At 49.7% G+C, this 19,372-nt stretch overlaps 1 protein-coding gene and 2 long non-coding RNA genes across 6 annotated transcripts in view; 1 reads left to right on the top strand and 2 right to left on the bottom strand.

Annotated features, from left to right (window-relative positions):
- Window positions 1–16,149, top strand: part of ABCC1 (ATP binding cassette subfamily C member 1 (ABCC1 blood group)) — a 127,544-nt gene extending 111,395 nt beyond the window's left edge. For all 4 annotated transcript variants that reach the window (XM_074346286.1, XM_074346284.1, XM_074346285.1 and 1 more), the window contains 9 exons: window positions 768–1,078; window positions 5,671–5,870; window positions 7,236–7,362; window positions 7,940–8,041; window positions 10,288–10,434; window positions 11,700–11,858; window positions 12,575–12,741; window positions 13,813–14,007; window positions 14,551–16,149. In XM_074346286.1, the coding sequence (XP_074202387.1) occupies window positions 768–1,078; window positions 5,671–5,870; window positions 7,236–7,362; window positions 7,940–8,041; window positions 10,288–10,434; window positions 11,700–11,858; window positions 12,575–12,741; window positions 13,813–14,007; window positions 14,551–14,659 (1,517 nt within the window). In that variant the 3' untranslated portion in view covers window positions 14,660–16,149. The remainder of the gene's footprint in view (window positions 1–767; window positions 1,079–5,670; window positions 5,871–7,235; window positions 7,363–7,939; window positions 8,042–10,287; window positions 10,435–11,699; window positions 11,859–12,574; window positions 12,742–13,812; window positions 14,008–14,550) is intronic.
- On the bottom strand, window positions 6,878–9,290 carry LOC141573909 (uncharacterized). The gene is made up of 2 exons (XR_012500350.1): window positions 7,852–9,290; window positions 6,878–7,604 (listed from the first exon to the last, which is right to left on the bottom strand). It is a non-coding gene; the product is annotated as an uncharacterized LOC141573909 (long non-coding RNA).
- LOC141573908 (uncharacterized) lies at window positions 10,685–15,841 on the bottom strand. Its single transcript, XR_012500348.1, has 3 exons — window positions 15,721–15,841; window positions 14,522–14,754; window positions 10,685–13,852 (listed from the first exon to the last, which is right to left on the bottom strand). It is a non-coding gene; the product is annotated as an uncharacterized LOC141573908 (long non-coding RNA).
- Window positions 16,150–19,372: the final 3,223 nt, after the last annotated feature.

Genomic DNA, 19,372 nt, shown 5'->3' with positions numbered 1-19,372 from the left:
CTCTGAACAGATCAGGGTGCCCTCATCTGGGTTGTTTGGAGGGGCTATAAATGTCTCATGATCTTTGAAAAAACCAGAAGAGCAGACATGGGGTTCTTAAATGTCTCAGTCCCTGAAACCCCCTCCTAGGGCAAGGGATTGTGGTAGAGAAGGTGGAGCACAGAGAGGGTGTGATGTTGACCTGGGCTTACACAGCAGCAGTGTCTGTTCTAGAGCTGTGCTGTTCAGTGTGGTCACTGCTGGCCACATGTGGCTAGTTGAATTTCAGTTCCTAGAAATTAAATAAAATTAAAACACCAGTTATTCATTTGCAGCAGCCATGTGACGGATGCTGGTAGCTAGTTGGTACCACACTGGACAGTGCAGATGCAGACCATTTGCATCATCACAGAAAGTTCTGTGGTTGCATTGCTGGTCTAGAGGAGACAGCATACAGATCAAGAGCATGGCCCTGGAGCAGGCTGCTGGCATCGGAACCGCAGCTCTGCTTCTGATCGGCCGGGTCTATAGAGGGCAAAGGAATTCACCCATCTGAGCTCCAGTTTCCTTATCTGTAAGATGGCACCACTAGAACTTACACAGGGTCCTCATCAGGATCAGATGCACATAAAATGCTAGTAGTATTTTGCCCATGGTAAGTGCTCGATTAATAACAGCCACCATTGTTATTATTAGAAGCTGCTTTGTCCACATGGTTGCGTGGCCACTGGCCCCCGCCCCAAGCCTGGCCCCTCTCCCGTGGTGGAGTTTAACGTGAGTGCTTGTAGGGATCTCGGTGTTCGGCTACTCCATGGCGGTGTCCATCGGGGGCATCTTCGCCTCCCGCCGCCTGCACCTGGACCTACTGCATAACGTCCTGCGGTCGCCCATGAGCTTCTTCGAGCGGACCCCCAGTGGGAACCTGGTGAACCGCTTCTCCAAGGAGCTGGACACGGTGGACTCGATGATCCCGCAGGTCATCAAGATGTTCATGGGCTCCCTGTTCAACGTCATTGGCGCCTGCATCGTCATCCTGCTGGCCACGCCCATCGCCGCCGTCGTCATCCCGCCCCTGGGCCTCATCTACTTCTTCGTCCAGGTACGAGGTAGGGCCCTGGGGTCCTGGGGTCTGAGTCCTACTGTGTGTTCTGCTCCCATGTTGAGGATGTGCTGGAGGAGGGTTAGATTTGCTTCTGTCAGTTTTGAATACCTGGGTTGACTGCTTTTAGTTTGCAATAACCACAGGTCCTTTTTCCCTAATAATAAGGATTTGCTTGTTTTTTTGTCTTTTCCAGCTGTAAATTATAAAAGAAAATAAGCTATAGCCATACAGACATCTTTATTAAAATTTCTTTAAGCTTGAAATTCTTTAGGTCCTCAGTTCCCTGGCAGATAACAGAGACATGAATAACAGCTTAAATAAGACACTTTTCTCCCTCGTATTAGAAATCTCGAGGTGGGCTATTCAGGGCGGATATGGGAGCGCCATGGGTTTGTTAACATCCCAGACTCTTTCACTGGGTTTTCGTTGTTGCTCTTGTTTTGCCATCTTTGCTTTCCATTCTTAAGTTGGTCTCATGGTCCAGGATGGCTGTAGGAGCTCTAGCCAACACATCTGTGTTTCAGGAAATTAAGATTGAGGAAGGGGAACAGGGTGAGGGAGCATATGATAGCTGAGTCATCATCAGCTGGGGTGCTTCCAGGTTGACAGATGAGCATGTGGAGGCCCGAGGGGCAGAGCTAGGAATGTGAGCTTGCGTCTGATCCCAAAGCTCATGCTGGTAACTCGGTGCCACACAGCCCGTCCCTGTCCCCGAACGGTTACTACATCAGGATTGCCAGCGGGGGACGTCTCTTTAGACTGGAGCGTAAGGACTGCAGCACAAAATAAGAGTGAGGAAGCACAAGGTGCTCCGTACGTCAAACCGCACCGGTTTGTGTGTGTGGCCGGTTCACGTGGGTTCCGGGAGGCCTGGGTCCAGTCAGCCAGCCCCCAAACCCGCCACACTGTGGCCAGAGATTGGTGAGCATGACACCAGACAGATGGAATCAGAGCAGGTCCAGTTCCCGGACCCCTCAGTGTGTTCTCTTTAAATTGGTGCCAGCTTTTCGAGAAAGTCATCCAGCTGCATTTGCCAAAAATGTTATCTGTGTTCATACCCTGGCTGGAAAGTTTGCCGAAGGATCCAATCCAAAAGAACAAAATAGGCCAAATGCAACATTTGTGGCAGCTTAGATATCTGCCAGTAGCAGGACCTTAAGCACACGATGGAGCGATCCTGTGATGGAATGTTACGTACCTTCAACCAGGATAATTACTGAGACACTGTTGCAAAACTGGCAGTTTTATTTTTAAACAACAAAGGAAATGAGTCAAGCAAAGGACTGTGTTGTAGGGACACTGTCATTCTAACTAAGACAAAATGCATAATGCGTGTGGGCAGAGCTGGAAAGGGAGGCAGAAAAATGAAAACATTGCCTTTCTAAGGGTTGAGGTTATGGGAGAATTTATTTTTTTAATGGCTTTTAACTAAATATACACTTGTCCTATAACCCAGAAGTCTCATTCCTCAGTGTTTATGCAAAAGTAATGAGAGATCAAGCCAAAAAAGAAAAAAGAAAAGAAAGTGCTAGAGTGTTCTTGGCATCTTGATTCATAATATCCCCGAAGGTCCATTACAGGAGGACGGACACATACATTGTGTATTTACACAATAACTCAGCAGTAAAATGAAATGAACTACTGATAACGCAACAAAGGTGAATCTCACATATACTGTATTGATCAAAAGAAGCCAGACACAAGAGTCCACATGTGTGGTTCTGGTTTGGTTTTTGTTTTTTGTTGTTGTTGTTGGTTTTTGTTTGTTTTATTTTGTTTTAGGATTGAAGAATTAATTAATATAATTTTATTTTTTATTGAAGTGTAGTTGATTTACAATGTTGTGTTAGTTTCAGGGGTTCAGCATAGTGATTCAATTATATATATGTATATATAGACACACACACACATATATATCCTTTTTCAGATTCCTTTCCATTATGGTTTATTAGAAGATATTGAATACAGTTCCCTGTGCTACACGCTAGGTCCTTGTTGTTTATCTGTTTTATATATAGTAGTGTGTATCTGTTGACCCCAAACTCCTCATTTATCCCTCCCCCCCTTTCTCCTTTGGTAACCATAAGTTTGTTTTCTACATCTGTGTGTCTATTTCTATTTTATAAATAAGTTCATTTGTATCATATTTTAGATTCCACATATAAGTGATATCATATATTTGTCTTTCTCTGTCTGACTTAGTATGATAATCTCCAGGTCCATCCATGTTGCTACAAATAGCATTATTTCATTCTTTTTTATGGCTGAGTAGTATTCCATTGCATATATATATACCACATCTTCTTTATACAGTCATCTATCGAAGCTCATTTAGGTTGCTTCCATGTCTTGACTCTTGTAAATTGTGCTGCTATGAACATTGGGGTGCAGGTGTCTTTTTGAATTAGAGTTTCTATCTCTTCCAGATATATGATCAGGAGTAGAATTGCTGGATCATAGGGTAACTCTATTTTTAGTTTTTTAAGGAAACGCTGTACTGTTTTCCATAGCGGCTGCCCCAATTTGCATTCCCACCAACAATGTAGGTGGGTTCCCTTTTCTCCACACCCTCTCCTGTGTTTCTGTTTTTATGAAGTTGAAAAACAGGCGAGAGGACATAGTGATAGAAGTCAGAATCGTAGCTCTAAGGGGTATTGACTGTGTGAGAACAAAAGAGAATTTTCTGGGCTGCTGAAAATATTCTAGATTTTGATCAGGTAGTGGGTATGCAGGCGTAGATTAATGTGAAATTCATCAAGCTGTAAAGATTTAGTGTACTTTCCAGTGGAGGTACATCTCAAAAAGTAGCTTTTAAGGATGTGTGTCTGTAAAGGTATATATTCCTCACCCACCTCAGGGAAAGATCTAAAAGGTTATATACACTGAAATCTGAATAGTGCTTGTCTCAGGATCATGGACTTAATGTTTATCTAATCTTATCTATAACACTCCAAAATTTTAAAAAATGGAAACATTACTTAACTGTTGTAACTTAAAAGCAAGTCATTTTTAGAGAAAGGAATGTAAGAGGTAAGATGATGGGGAATTCTGGTAGGGCTTCTACGTGGCTGGAAGAAGGCACTTCTGCCCATGGAATTGTTTGGCATCTGAAAATCATCCGGCCACACATCTTAGCATCTAAGCTCTGAGCCTGCTGCCTGACACAGGCAGGTGTTTGTCGAGCAGTTTTTTTTTTACTCATGAGCACCAAGCACTGCCTTGGTCTCTGGAAGAGTAAGGTAAGTCCATGGGGTGGAGTATGTCTCCTGGAATAGAGTTTCAAAGGAAAGGTAATAATTTTTTTTTTCAATCAGATTATTCCTTAACAAAAATAAGTCTTAGGTTAGCTTTTCACGGGAAATAAAAATTCTGAGGACATGACAAGTGGAATAAATTGAGCAGGTAAAACATTTTGGAACAGTTTCCATCCAGGATGAAAGCAAGCCAGTGAGTGGAGGTGATCCCAGGAGAGGGTGATGAGGACGGATGCCACGGGGCCTTAAGCCCGGCCAAGAGGCCTGGATTTCGTTCAAGGCGGTGGGAGCCGCTGGAGAAGAGATGTCCTCTGAGCATGTGCAGGGATTGGCAGAACCACTGTTCTGAGACTGCCTGGGTTAGTTTTCCGAGTTTCTGGGGGTCCCAGGAGACTGCCCAACTTGTGGCTCAAATTACTGTGTGAGCTGCTGCCCAGAAAGAAGTTGCTGACCTTGGAGGCCCCATTAAGAGCCACCCATTCTATTAGTGCTCTCCATGGAAATGGCCCAGGGCACCCAGCGCAGGGCAGGTCCAGGGAGGTTGTGTTCCTGAGCATCCTGTGTTCACTTGTCCAGCTCTGCTGTTGATAACGCAATTGCAGATATGTTACATCTTCACGTGTGGATTAGGGAACCTCCGTTTTGGCAGGTCTTTTTGTACAGATGAGGAAACTGAGGCCGAGACACTGAGGTGTCTTCAGATTACCAGCCCAGCCCATCATGGCTCCTTGAAGCTTCCAGCGGGCGGCTCGCTTTTGTTCCATCTCTAACAAGCTGAATGCCTGGGTTAGGGCCAGAGCAGAACAGATGTGGTCTCTGTCCACAGGGGCAGGCAGAGTCAGGGATTGAGCTGAGGTCTGGGTGTCCTCAAAACCTGTGCTTAAAACCACACTGCCGGGTCCGTTAGCCCATAGGTGCAGAGGTTAGCACTCTGTGGCCTGCCTGTTGGGGTTCGAATCCCAGCTCTGCCTCTACCTAGCCATGTGACCTTAGGAAAGAGGTTAGCCTTAGTTTATTCATTGTGAAATAGGAATGAGCACTTCTCAGGTTTTTGGTGAGGATTAAATGAACTGATACATGTGAAAGCACTTGAGACTGTGCTAGGATGAAGGGCTCTACTTGAGTGTCAGCTATTATTATCATCACCGCCGCCGTCGTTATTGTTGTGGGCGCGTGCCTGCGGTTCACCAGGTGAGCCGGGACACCCCCTAAGAGCAGCCCAGCTCCAACATTTTTTCCCCGGACCTCGGTTACGTCCGGACTTTCTCCAGCGCAGCCCCGGAAAGGGTGGGATGAGGGACCCTCGCCAACTCCGCATCCGTTCTTCCCCTGCAGAGGTTCTACGTGGCCTCCTCCCGGCAGCTGAAGCGCCTGGAGTCGGTCAGCCGCTCCCCAGTCTATTCCCACTTCAATGAGACCTTGCTGGGGGTCAGCGTCATCCGCGCTTTTGAGGAGCAGGAGCGCTTCATCCGCCAGAGTGACCTGAAGGTGGACGAGAACCAGAAGGCCTATTACCCCAGCATAGTGGCCAACAGGTGAGCACGCGGGGCCGGGGGCGGGGCAGGGCGGGGTGAAGGGAGGCCTCCCATCCTGGAGGAGGGTGTGCAGCCAAGCGGAGGCCTCTGGGGAAGGACGGTGAGACTCGGTGAGAGGAAAGGACAAAGTAACCATTAAAAGCAGATGGAAGCACAGTCAGCACACAGCTCCAGGGGCATTGAAGTGCAGGGACAAGCAGTTCCTCCAGAGTCAGAAAATACCATCCTTCAGCTTTGATACAAGATCATCAGGCCTGGCGGACTGGGCTGTTGGGTGTTTCTGTGCCGAGCTTCGCATCGCACCACCCCTGTGTGATGAGTAGTGGAAGCAATTTACTAATACTGGGTTGAACCATGCAAAACTGCCATTTGGGGGTTCAAGAATGGCTGAAGAGCATCAATCAAAAAAGGGGATAAAAGTTGGTAATTATTTATTGAATTTAGAAAAGTATCCTCCTCACTTGCTTACATCCTGATATATAATTTTTGAGGGGTGGGATAGAAAATTCTGGGAAGGGGTAACAGCACCCTGGAAGTGACCCATCAGAACCAATTATCCACCCATCATGCACAGTGTAACCCCAACAAGTGTAAGGCTGGGTGGAGAGATCCTGCCTTCTGCAGAATTTTTAAGGCATTTGTCAAAAGCTGGTGTCTGGGAGCAGCTCATGTCCTGAAGACCAGTCACATGGATCTTAAGGGCGCTAGTGGAAAAAAGATTGATAATACTTGGCTTCCTAGAATGGCTTACATTTTGAAACAGTAAAACAATATTCCTAATGCTATGTGATATCTTACAAAAGTTAGCTTTAAACCAATTTTAAAAAAATGTTTATAACTTAAAACATTTTAACATTTCTAAAATGAGGGTGGTCTGCATCTGGGAACCCTTAACTACGTTGAAAATGGTGGTTTATTTCTCACTCCCCTTCCCCCTCTCCTGCCAAGAGAAGGTTCTTTTAAGTCAGTGGTGCTTCTTACAGTTGATGACTTCTTAATATTTAGGAATTTTCCAGGACATCTTTTTTTTTTTTTTTTTTTTAATGCACACATGGGTATATTTTAAAGGTTTCAGTGAGGGGAAAAAATGGTTCTTCAAATGGCAGGCTTCAGCTTTCTGGGAAGGTCACTTCTGGAGAACTCTGTTTTAGTCCCTTGGGGATGCCGGATTAATGAGAATTCCTGAAATTGTGTCCCTTCAGCCCTCTTTCCCCATGCCCCCTGAGCAGGACAGAGAAGGCCCCTGACGGGAGATATCAGGGAATTATTTCAGTTAGCAAAGCGCCCCACTTTGAGCTGGAAACCAAGTTTCCAAGATGCTGACACTGGGCATGTGTCTGTCCATCTGCCCGTGTCTCCACACAGGTGGCTGGCCGTGCGGCTGGAGTATGTGGGCAACTGTATCGTCCTGTTTGCCGCCCTGTTCGCCGTGATCTCCCGGCACAGCCTCAGTGCTGGCTTGGTGGGCCTCTCGGTGTCCTACTCACTGCAGGTAAGGGGGGGCGCTTTCAGCTGGGTTTTCCAGTTCTCTTGATGGGGAGCCAGTTGTCACATTCTTGGACCCTTTGTTTTGGGTCCCTGAGGAAGTGACAGGGAGAGGAAAGGGGCCAGGTGAAGTTTGAGGAGCAGGTCTTCGAGCCCAGTGATGACTGGAGCAGTGAGAAATTAGACATGCAGCCAGGATCCCCCCATCAGCCAAGGAAAGTCCTTCGTAGCCTGAGAGGATGCCTCCAGCTACAAGAGAAATGCATTTTTAGTGCTATAAATTTCCCTCAAAGCACTGCTTTAGCTGAATCTCCCAGATTTTGATACATTGTGGATTTTTTCCTATTATCTAGTTCAAAATATCATCTTGTTTCCTTTCTGAATACTTTAGTGGCCTGCAGATTATTTTGAAATGTGGCACTTGCTTAAGACATGCAGTGTAGTAAGTCTCTCTGATGGCTGTATGTGAGGTTGCTGTTTTCTACATCTTTCTTACCTGAAATATTTCATAATCCATAATGATTCCATGAAATGCAATAAATCATGCTCACTCTAGAAGCTCCATGTGACTCTTCCACTCACAGGTCACCGCATACTTGAACTGGCTCGTTCGGATGTCGTCCGAGATGGAGACCAACATTGTGGCTGTGGAGCGACTCAAGGAGTATTCAGAAACTGAGAAGGAGGTAAGGCAGGTCCCTGGCCTGACCTTTTGCCCTTGATCTTCCGTGTGGCTTTACCCAAAAGAATCCCCTGAGCTGTACCATGTGTGCCTTCAATAGGCAACCTCTATCTGACAAAAAATAACCTTCTGTTGTTTGTTATGTATTTTGATGAGGGCTTCTCTTATGCAAAATGAATGATACAAGTTTCCTCTTTAAGTCTAAAAATTAAATACAAAGGAATTGCTTAAAAGTATTAAAAGTCAGTAACAAGAGAATCAGTACATGGATATTACAAAAATCATGATACTGCTAAGGAATTGACGAAAGTTTGGGAAACCCTGCAATTACTTAACCTAAGTCCCCATTTCATAGATGGAGGAAATGGGCACCTAGGGAGGGACAATGACTGAGCTAAGGTCACATGTGGTCAGTAGGACAGCTGGGAATGGGACCCAAGTCTCCAGACTTTGGTGCCACATTGTCCATAAAAACTGCCTTATTCTGCCTGCACACCATCTCCTAATAGCAATAGTAGTGATAATACTGATGGTATCTCCAGGCATTATTGCTACAACCATCCCCCCATCCCCCTACCACCACTGATAATAACAGGGGTACATAGTATGCCCTTGTGGGCTGTCAGGCTCTGTACTAAACATTTTGTATAGAATAATTCATTTGTTCTTTACACAGTCTTATAACTCACATTCTATTATTATCCCTATTTTACATGTGAGGAAACAGACAGAGAGGTTAAGTTACTTGCCTGAGATCACTTGGCTAGTAAATGGCAGACCCAGGATTTGAGTTTATGTCTTTCTGCCTTCCAAGGAAATACCTCTTGGGAATGAGACCAAGGTGACCCCGGCTACACTCTGTCTTGAGGATTTACAGAAGTGAACTATGCCAGGTCCTATGATGTGTTGATGGGTGAACCAGATCTCACGTCATCAGAGAGCGTTAGTCAGAATGGTGTGAGCGCCCCCTGTAGACATAAGAGCACATTACACCAGGAGTTTCCCACCCTGCATTGATTTTTATCTACTTTTTTGTAATATTTATTGAGATGTAATTCACATATCATGCAGTTCACCCATTTAAAATGTAATATTCAATTTATTTTTTAAAACATTTTGCTTGTTTTTACAACTTTTAATTATTTATTCTCATACTTTTAGAATAAGAGCATATTGGAAAATTACAAGGATCACCAAGAGTGCTACCACTATTAAAAAATATGTATTTGCTTATGTTTATATAATATACATATTTATAGTTAGAAAGTTCCACCCACTTCTCTCCAGCCCCCTCTGTGTTCTTGCAGCATGTCCCCTTCATTTATATACATAAATTATAAAAGGGAAATATGTTCATTGTAACAGAGGAAAATTAAGAAGTTTATGGTGGAGAAAAAATAAATCAAAATAAAAGTCCTATTTTATTGTTCTCTCCATTCCTCTCTTTCCACAAAGATGGCCCTGAGCCTGTCCCAGAACATATCCAGTTGTAGACCTCAGAAATGATGAGCTGTACTAAGCAGCTTTTCAGAACTAGGGGCTGTGTGACCCCAAGCAAGTTACTTTCCCTCTCTGTGTTTGTTTCCTCATGTGTAAACTGGAGATAAGAAGGAACCCAACTCATGGGATTATAGTGAGGATTAGATGAGGTAACGTGATAGAATGATTTTTAAGTATTAGCTGCTGCTTTTACTGTTGCCCTCCAGACCTGGCAGCCGTCGGAACAGCTCACCTGTACCTTTGTGTTTTATCTAGAGAAAACAGTTCATTCACTGATTCAGTCAGTCAGTATCTTTTGAGCACCTACTATTGCTCTAGGCCCTGGGATGTAGAAGTGAGCAAAGAGATCCTATCTCATAGAGTGGATGTTGCAACTGGCGTGGGTGACAGCATAAACAAATACATACATACTTAAAATGCTAGGAGGTGGTGAGTGCTCTGAAGGAGAGTGGAGCAGGGGAGGGCATGGAGGGGCATCTGGCCAGGAGGGAGGACACACTGACCTGAGATTTGCAGCAGAGGAGGGAGGGAGCAGGCTGAGAGGGTAGTCTGGGGAAGAGCCTTCCAAGCAGAGGACTCTGCAAGTGCAAACACCCAGGAGCAGGATGTGTGCAGAAGTCGTAGCAGAGTGAGCAAGAAAGAGGGCCATGAGGTCAGAGGAGTCCTGAGGACCGCTCACACAGAGCCCTGGGGCACGTGAGAAGGACTTCACATCCTTACCTCCCACCTCACCATCCCCTGTGATCGCAGGCTCCCTGGCAAATCCCGGAGATGGCTCCACCCAGCGCCTGGCCCCAGGTGGGCCGAGTGGAATTCCGGGACTACGGCCTGCGTTACCGAGAGGACCTGGACTTGGTTCTGAAGCACATCAACGTCACCATCGAAGGAGGGGAAAAGGTGGGTGCATCTTTTCCGCCACCTGTTCACAGCCGGGCATAGGTTACAACTGGGCGGATGAAACCAGCTTCCTCGTTTCCCCAGTCTGCCCCTGCCCCAAACCAAGGGGAGGAGTGTTCTTTTTGGGAGAGGCTTGTGGAAGTAAAAGATGCGCAGAGAGTGTCCCAACAGGGTTGCAGACTGGTAGCCCAAGGGACAAATGAGGCCCACAGTAGATATGTTTCGAAAAAAAAAACCTGAGTCATTTGCAAATATTGAAAAATCTGGAATGTTTTATGTGAAAATACATTTTCTTTTTCTTAAAAGATGAGAACACCTAGCAGCGCTGGGTCTTCCTAGAGGAGACAGGAGCCTCCCAGTTCGCTCGGTCGCTCCCTGCCCCATTCGTGGGCCCACTTAGCCCCACAGGCGTTCGGGTTGGCGATCCCTAGGACAGAAAGGCGGCGGCAGCACTAGTGGTGGCTCAAGGGCCGTGTGAAACTGGCAGAATTTTGGAACGTATCCCTGTTCCTGGAAGACGTCTTTGCTCTGAGACCCTCCAACCCTCCTCAGGAATCAGACCAAGGGTCTTCCTGGCCATTTGCCAGGGGAAAAATGTTCCTTTCATCTCTGAACATACGGATTTGTTTAACTTTTTACTGCAAGGCTCAGAATGTTCCCATGAGAGAATTGCTCTAACTTACAAGGGGAAGAACAGAGTGGGCGGTGTTCTCACTGAGGCTTTATGGCTTAGGTCAAGTCGTGAGACTCTGCTCTGTGAGGTCGCTGTCAGAGGGGGGAAGAAGCCTGCCTCCCCAGAGCCCAGAGGAGAAGGGGAGCGCTGTAGCTGGGTGTCAGTCAGTGCCACCAGTCCTTGGCCACGCACGGGGGAGCTTGGCTTCCTCAAGAGGGGATAAGTGGAGACAAGGTCCCATCCATAACCTCTTTTTGCTCACTCATTTGGGATGGGAAGAGGATTTGCTTGGACCTAACCATCAAAGGACTGAAAAACAGTGAGAGGGAAATACCTGATTATTACTTAATATTGTCTTGAGTTGAAAATAACTAACTTATAAAAAAGAGCCAGCAAAGAGAAGGGAGTCCTTCTTGACCCTTGGCCAAACGGCCCTTATAGGAGTGTCTCTGGGCAGCTGCTGTGGTAGGAGGTGGGTTGACCAGATGACTGAACTGCTCCAGGCAGGTACTTAAAACAAGGGCCTGTGGCGCAGGAGGTCACCCCAGATACCAGCACTGCCACCTCACCCCAGGCTCTTCCTGCCCCACAGGTTGGCATCGTGGGGCGGACGGGAGCCGGGAAGTCATCCCTGACCCTGGGCTTGTTTCGGATCAACGAGTCTGCAGAAGGAGAGATCATCATTGACAACGTCAACATCGCCAGGATCGGCCTGCACGACCTCCGCTTCAAGATCACCATCATCCCCCAGGTGGGGCCGGGGTGGGGCCGACGGGGGGGAGCTGGGCACACTGAACGCGAAGCACACGTGTTTTCAAGACAAATGTACATTTGCTCCTACTTTGTTATTTTTTACTGAAATTAGGCTCTGTTTCTTCTCCACTGACCTCTTAGAATATAAATAACAGTGGGAATTAAGCAGGTATCATGCACTCCATCACTCTGCCACCCAGGAGGCAGCCTCCTGAGCATCTAACACTGGCTTCTCCCACGGCTGTTGGTAAGACAGGAATCTTACTACCTCTGCCAAGAGCTAGGTGAGAAATACAAATTTTCTAGACTAATTCCTGTAGGTAGTGATTCCTTAACATGTTTCCTTTTAGTTAGTGTTGTTTTGCCTAAAATTTCTTCTAAGATTCTAATTTGGAGGCAGGAGACGGGGAGGAATCCACAGTACCTTGCAGTTAAGAATTGCCCTTGTGGCATCTCCCTTCCAGAAGGCTCCCAACACATTTGCATACTGAAGGCTCTGGGAAGTCTTAAGAAAGAAATCTATTTTGTGTCACTTACCCCAACGTTCTCCAGACTTTTTTCCCTATGACTAACAGTTCAGAAATGATGATTCTGAGGAACTCTGAAACCCCCTTTTGAACAATTCTGGCGTGAACATTTTACATCCCACCTCTCTGCCCCACCCATGTCCACCGCGGCCTCTGCCTCACCGTCTGCCGTCTTCCCTCCCAACAGGACCCCGTTTTATTTTCGGGTTCCCTCCGCATGAACTTGGACCCTTTCAGCCAGTACTCAGATGAAGAGGTCTGGACATCCCTGGAGCTGGCCCACCTGAAGGGCTTCGTGTCAGCCCTTCCCGATAAGCTAAACCACGAGTGCGCGGAAGGCGGGGAGAACCTGAGGTAGGCAGGGTGGGGGGGACCTGAGGAAGGTTGGGGGGGGTGTGGCGCCCGGTCGAAGTCCCCTCGGTTCCACCTCACTCAGGATGGTTAAAGATTTTGTTCTTTTGTGTCTGTGTCAGACCTGGGTTTGAGGCCAAGCTCTGCCCGATGAGCTGTTTGTTTGTCTCTAACCTCTTGGGGCCTCCGTTTCCATGTCTAATATGGGTTTCAGTCCAGGCTCTTTTCACCGTGAGGTGTAACTGGGACAGCCAGCACACCTCCTTTCTTACACCAGGTCCATTCAGGAGAGTGGCTGTCAGGTGTGAAACTTTTGAAAGGCTCCTCTTCCTGTCAGTAAATAGCACTGCTCTGAGCTCTCGCGTCCCAACCCACTGCCCCAGCCGCCTTGGCCCTTCTCTCTAGCTCCCAGGGTCCACCTGTCATCCAGCAGCTGAAGTGTTTGTTAATGCCTGGTGCAGCAGGGATCCTCCCAGTCCTGCCCTAGTTCCTTTATCAATCACCATGACAACCAACCATCAGGCCTCAGGTGTGTTCAACAGGAGCCTGACCCCTCCCATGCTGGGGCGGTCAGTCTTGGCTCACTCAAGTGGGTGGGGGCTGTAGGCTGATCTCATTGGCCTCTACTGGGGCAATTAGGGTCTGCTCCACGTGTCCCTCCTCCAGCAGGTCAGCCCAGGCGTGTCGTCGTGGTGATGACAGAGGTGCCAGAGAGAGCAAACCCACTTCAAGCCAGTTCTGGCCTTCTGTTTGCCAGCATCCCACTGGCCAAAGCAAGGCGTGTGATTGAGTCCAGAGTCCACTGTGAGGGCTCTCCAGAAGACATGGCTATGGGGTCATTTTTGCAAACTGTCACTACTTATGCTGAATTGGTCACATATTTTGGACATTACCTGTGAGCCCTGCGTTGAGAATGAACCTGAGCCTGCTTCTAGCTCAGCGGGAAGACCGGGCTGAGGGATTAGTGATGTCTGCCGAGGGCACGGATGTGGGGCGCAGAGTGCTCTGCTCCCTGCTCTCAGGTCAGGAAGGGGTGGTTTTGACGCTGCCTCCTGGTCTTTCCCTTCTGGTCAGCGTCGGGCAGCGCCAACTTGTGTGCCTGGCCCGGGCCCTGCTGCGGAAGACAAAGATCCTCGTGTTGGATGAGGCCACAGCGGCCGTGGACCTGGAAACGGACGCCCTCATTCAGTCCACCATCCGCACGCAGTTTGATGACTGTACCGTCCTCACCATCGCTCACCGGCTCAACACCATCATGGACTACACGAGGTGACGCCCCTGGCACAGAAGGCCTCCGGGCCTTGGGGGTCCCCTCATTCACTCAACACTGTCCTAATGCCTCGTGACAGTCCCAGCTAGTGGAAGCTCTCTTTGTCCCAGGTAGTACCAGGTATTTCTGACACCACGCACTCATGTTTCAACCAACACATCTGTGTGGAGTGTCTGCCACATTCCTAGCTCTGCTCCAGGCCTGGGGACACAGTGGCGAGCTGTCAGACTAGGAGCCTGCCTAAGGGACCTTATAGATGAGTTGAGGGCTGAGTGAGGAGACAGACGATAAACACAGTGACAAATAAAAACGCATTGTGCCAGGAAGGAAGTATGAAAGATGATAGACAGTTCTGGGGCTGCACTGCAGGACACTGACATTGACGAGAACTGGGACTGAGGATGGGCAGCCCCTTGGAAGGACAGTCCAGGCAGAGGGTGTTACGGGCCTGACCCAAAGCAGGGACTTGCCCAGGTGGGCCCTTGGGGCGTGAGGTGCCAGCCCCTTGCCTACCCCTCAAGTCTGCATCTTCTCCGTTGCAGGGTGATCGTCCTGGACAAAGGCGAGATCCGGGAGTGCGGCTCCCCCTCCGACCTCCTGCAGCAGAAAGGTATCTTCTACAGCATGGCCAAAGACGCTGGCTTGGTGTGAGCCGCGGAGCTGGTGCAGCTGGTCAGAACTGCAGAGCTGACGTGCCAGCAGCCAGGGATGACTCAGCATCCTTGGGAACCCAAGCCTCTCATAGACTGAAACCAAAAAGAAAAAAAAAAAAAAAAATCAAAACACAAAGCAGCCACCATTTGGCCCCCTGCCTGGAATTGGCCATGAAGAAACAGGAGAGACAGAGAGATGCAGTCCTCCCAGAACACGCAGCCTGGCCTGTTACCCCGCAGACATGCCCCTGGGAGGGCCGTGTGCTCTTGGTGCTCCATGGGGAGGTTTTGGCCGCCAGACTCCCAGAGAAATTGGCTGCGTAAAATATGCTAGTGACCAAATCCAGCCAACTGCCTCAGATCTCTCCAGCTGAAGTCTGTGGGTTCCAAGCTTTTGAGAAGCTCCCTGGTCCCTGGCTCCTCTCCGTCCTCGCCTGGCTCTACCCAGATGCTTTGTTTCCTTGGGGCCGCAGTCTGGAGGTGAGGGGTCTGGTGAAGCTCATTCTCGCCCTTGGGCAGTGTCCTGAGGGCCACTGACACTCGCCTCACCAACCATCTGGTCTTCCAGGTGCTCAGACACTGGGAACCAACATCCCAGCGCTGCCCCCCCCCCCCCCCGGGATCTGCCCCACAGGCCTGCAGCAGCTTTGTCTCCTAGCGCTTCTTGTTGACAGGACTGGCCTGGACGTGGCAGGGGTCTGTCCCAGGAGGTCTCTCTCAGTGCCGACTCCCCTGCTCGGCCTCTCTCCTCCTCACCCACCCCAGGTTTCTTGCCTGCCTTCCTCCCTCTTTACCCATGGCTAGAACGGGTTTACTCTGCGGGGACCCAAAAGACAAGACCTGCTCATGGTTGTGCAGCGGCCAAAGCCAAGAGCACCGGGTACTTTCTGGAAAAAGGCCACTGAGTCGTCTCAGTTTAGACTTCAGTTTCTTACCCAGGGCCTCTGCTTAGTGGCAGTGGGGAAGACTTGACACAGTTACTGAGTCTCTACCAGGACAAGAAAGAACCTATTCACGAATATCAGCGATTTCTTATTCTTTTCCTTTTTCTTAAAGTACCTGCTCCAGGGAGAAATGTGGTCTCAAGATGTTAATTTCTTGGGAGGAAGTACTGGGCCAAGGAGCAGCATCCCAGGGAAGGGCCAGATTGGCCGGCGTCTGGCGGTTGGTCCATGTGTTCCTGGAAGGAAACGGGCAAGTGGGGTCCTTAAGGTCCCTCGATTGGAGACCAAAGTGTGACCCGAAAAGCAAAACGAGGTCACGGCTGCCCCAAGAGTCATGCTCGCTGTGTGAATTACATTGCTGACTTCAAACCAGAGAAGCATCTTTTAGGTGGAAATATATATTTATTTTTTGTAAGTTAAACCATTCTTTCACATTAGATAAACCAAGTGTTTCTTGGGGATCTTTTTGTAATGACTTAACACTGGAAACGTGAACATTTGCAAATAATTTGCAGTAAAAAAAAATATTTTATTTCTTTCTAAATGACTGTTGTGTTTTCTTTGGGGCATCAGCAGAGGTTCCCACCATCTCTCCAGGAGTGTGGATGAGGCCCCCTCTTTGCTGCTGCTACTCTTTCTTCTTGACAGACGGACTGTTCCTAGCGGGACCTCTTGGAAATGGGAACCTAGTGGGACCTAGTGGGACAGGCAGCTCCACTCCAGGCTCACCCACTATTCCTCTCTGGTCCGGAGTCCCCTGGGGAGGCCTCTGCAGAGCACGGAGCCCAGGGCCTGGCATGGAGCAGGTGCACAACTTCCCCCTTTCCCTCCCACAGCACTAAGGCACTTACCTGGAAGAGCAGGTCCGCAGGTCCGCCCACCTCTCACCTCCACTGAAGTCTGGCCCCACCCACTTCAGGGTGAATGCTGCACCCACCTTCTTTTTATAAAGCAGATCAACTTTAACCCCTGCCTGGGGCTTTCCATTCCTGAGCATCCAGCTGCCCCACGACACGCCCACAGGCACATACCAGGTTGTGCACCTGTTTAGGATCTGACCCAGGATTTTAATCCTCAGGATCAGGCGCAGAGACAGAAACACACCCACGTCTGAAATCAGCTCCCTACCCATTGGGCACGGCCATAGGCTTCTCATTCTAATGGTGACAACCTTGCAGCTTCTTTTCACTGAGTACCTTCAGCTCCCAGTCCCTCAGGTAAGGCTACCAGGGGACAACCTCACGGGGGAACTGGCTGTGCAGGGCTCTTCCACCTGAGCATGTCCTTGGAGCCTGCTTCTGGGGTGAGTGCTCCCCAAATCCTGGCATTTCTCACTGCCCATGCTCACCAGTTCAAACGCAGACTCCAGTACCTGTCTCACTCCTCCACTATCCAAAACTCAGACCAGTTACCACAGCGGGGGCTCCCTGCCTCAGGCATCCCGACATCCCTGGCCGCCTCCGTGGTCTGGTGGGGCCACGTGCCTGATTCTGGCCAGCAGGCTGCGGGTGGGGCTGACTTGTGTCACTTCTGGTTTGAGACACAGGGGAGCAGGTGTGAGTTGCCCACATCTTCCCCTCCCCTGCTGTGGTGACTCAGAAGCCAGCCCCTGAGAGGTGATGTCATAAAACCAGAACAGTCTGACCTCTGTCGCTGCACAGAAGGTAGTGACCCAAGAGAGGCACTGGATGCTTATCACGAAATATATAAGCGAGAAATACACCCTTGTGTTCATTTCCCAAGAGTTTATGGCTAGTTTGTTCCTGCAACACAGCCTAGCCTTGCCTAATACAAAGGGGTTGTCAAGGGTAATTCTGGCCACAGGTCGTGTTTGCCTTGCCTGTCTGTGTCTTAGACCTCAACCTGGCCCATGCATGTAACACATACGTCACTGCTCATCTTCACAACAAGCCCAGAGGCAGGTATGGTCAGCCCCATTTTACAGATGAGGCAACTGAGGCACACAGACTAACTTGCCCAGGGTCACACAGCCAACAGATGACAAGGGCAGGATTCAAGTCTGTCCACCGTCCTTCATTCTCACGCCCTATGCTGGGTCCTACAGCAAATTCGGCTGCCTTCCTCCAAGACACCTGGAATCTGACCATTTCTCATCCCTCCCGTCACTGCCACGCTGGTCCCAGCCACATCGTGTGTCCCTCGTTTCCCCAAGACAGCCAACCCAGTGGTTTCCCTGCTTCTGCCTCTAGCCAGCCCCCCACCCCCCAATCTGTTCTCGACCCAGCAGCCTCAGTGAGCCTGTGAAAACATGTCAGGTTGTGCGGCTCCTCCGTCACAGCACTCCTGTGGTCCCCATCTCGGGGTAGCCGCCAGCCTGGCCTCCTGCAGCCTCTGTCCTCAGCTCCCCTTTCTGCCACCACTCAGGCCTCCCAGCCTCGCACACCTGCTCACCTGGCTGCTGTTCCGATGTGCAGGCGCATCCTGCCTTGGTCCTCCCTCTTCCCCTGATGTCAGCATTGCCTGCCCCTTTCTCCATTTGCTTGACAATGGCAGCTGCGTGAGAACAGGGCTTTAATCTCATTCCGTGCTGAGTGCCCACTTCTAGGGCACAGCACACAGCACGTGCTCAGTTACTGCATTCTCTGATCCGGGATGAGCCAAGAGGTCACTGGGGCCCTAGAACCTGCCCTTCCAGAGCCATAGCTTCCTCAGCGGAACAGCTGGATCATCGTATCTACCTGGCCACGTGGCTGTGAGGATGAAAACAGATCAGGGGTAAAGCTCCCAAACGTGCCTGGCTCTTAGGACACGTCATACCTGGTGTTACCAGTCACACATTCAATGTCCGTCCATCCATCTGGCCATCTGTCCAGTCACACAGTCAGCATCTACTGAGCCCTCGTCCGGGCTACGCGCTGTGGCAGGTGCTGAGGAAAGCACAGCGAACACGGATGCGCAAACCTCTCGCCTCGCTCAGGAAGGAGCGGAGCCTCCCTTCTGGTGGGATGCTGGAGTGGAATTCAGCCCTCGTCAGTGAGCTGATGTTCCAGGGGCAGCGTGCACATTGGGAGGATGTGGGCTCTGGATTCACATTCCTACTTACTTAAGCTCTGTCTCAGTTTTCTCATCTGTAAAAGGGGCCTAACAATAGTACCTTCCTCAGCAAGGCGTCCTAGGAGCAAGCAGGATGGCGTACCTCCCCCTCCGACTGCAAGGATGAACTGGGTGACCGTGGCATTTAGAGCAGGGCTGTGTGTTTGCAGTGACCAGCAGGACACGGGTGAGGGTTACAGACCTACGGAGAGAGGCACTGACCAAGGGAGGAATGGATGTGGCTTTCCTGCATCTTCACTGCTCCACCCGCCAGCCAGGCTCTCCTGGCAGGAGCTGCGGCAGCGGGATTAATGGCCTGGATGGCCCTGCAGGCTGGCCTCCAAGGAGCCGTGCGGCGGGCGCGACAGCAGCCTTGTCAGCGGGCTCTCACAGGCACTGGCTCCGTGGCCCACACGCTGCTTGCTGGCAAAATACCTCCTTCAGGGAGGCTCTTGTAGCCCTGGAATGACCCCAAGTGAGTGTGCCAAACACACAGCTGCGGCTGCCTTTGCCTGCGGTCACTTTGCTGGGACAGGAGGTGGCGTGGCTCCAGGAAGAGACACAAGAAGTGCCGTGTCTGGTCCCCTCCGGGCTTCACAGTTGGACAGATGCCCTGCGCAAGATGATTTGGACTCTGGTGTTTCAGACCCAAGAGCAGATCCCTGCTCTGCCACTTAACTTGCCAGGTCACGTCCACTCTCCGAGCCTCAGTT

This window comes from Camelus bactrianus, chromosome 18, assembly GCF_048773025.1.
Source record: "Camelus bactrianus isolate YW-2024 breed Bactrian camel chromosome 18, ASM4877302v1, whole genome shotgun sequence".
Lineage (NCBI taxonomy): Eukaryota > Metazoa > Chordata > Mammalia > Artiodactyla > Camelidae > Camelus > Camelus bactrianus.
Note: the sequence above shows the minus strand (reverse complement) of the source record. Positions and strands in the feature narration are given on the sequence as shown.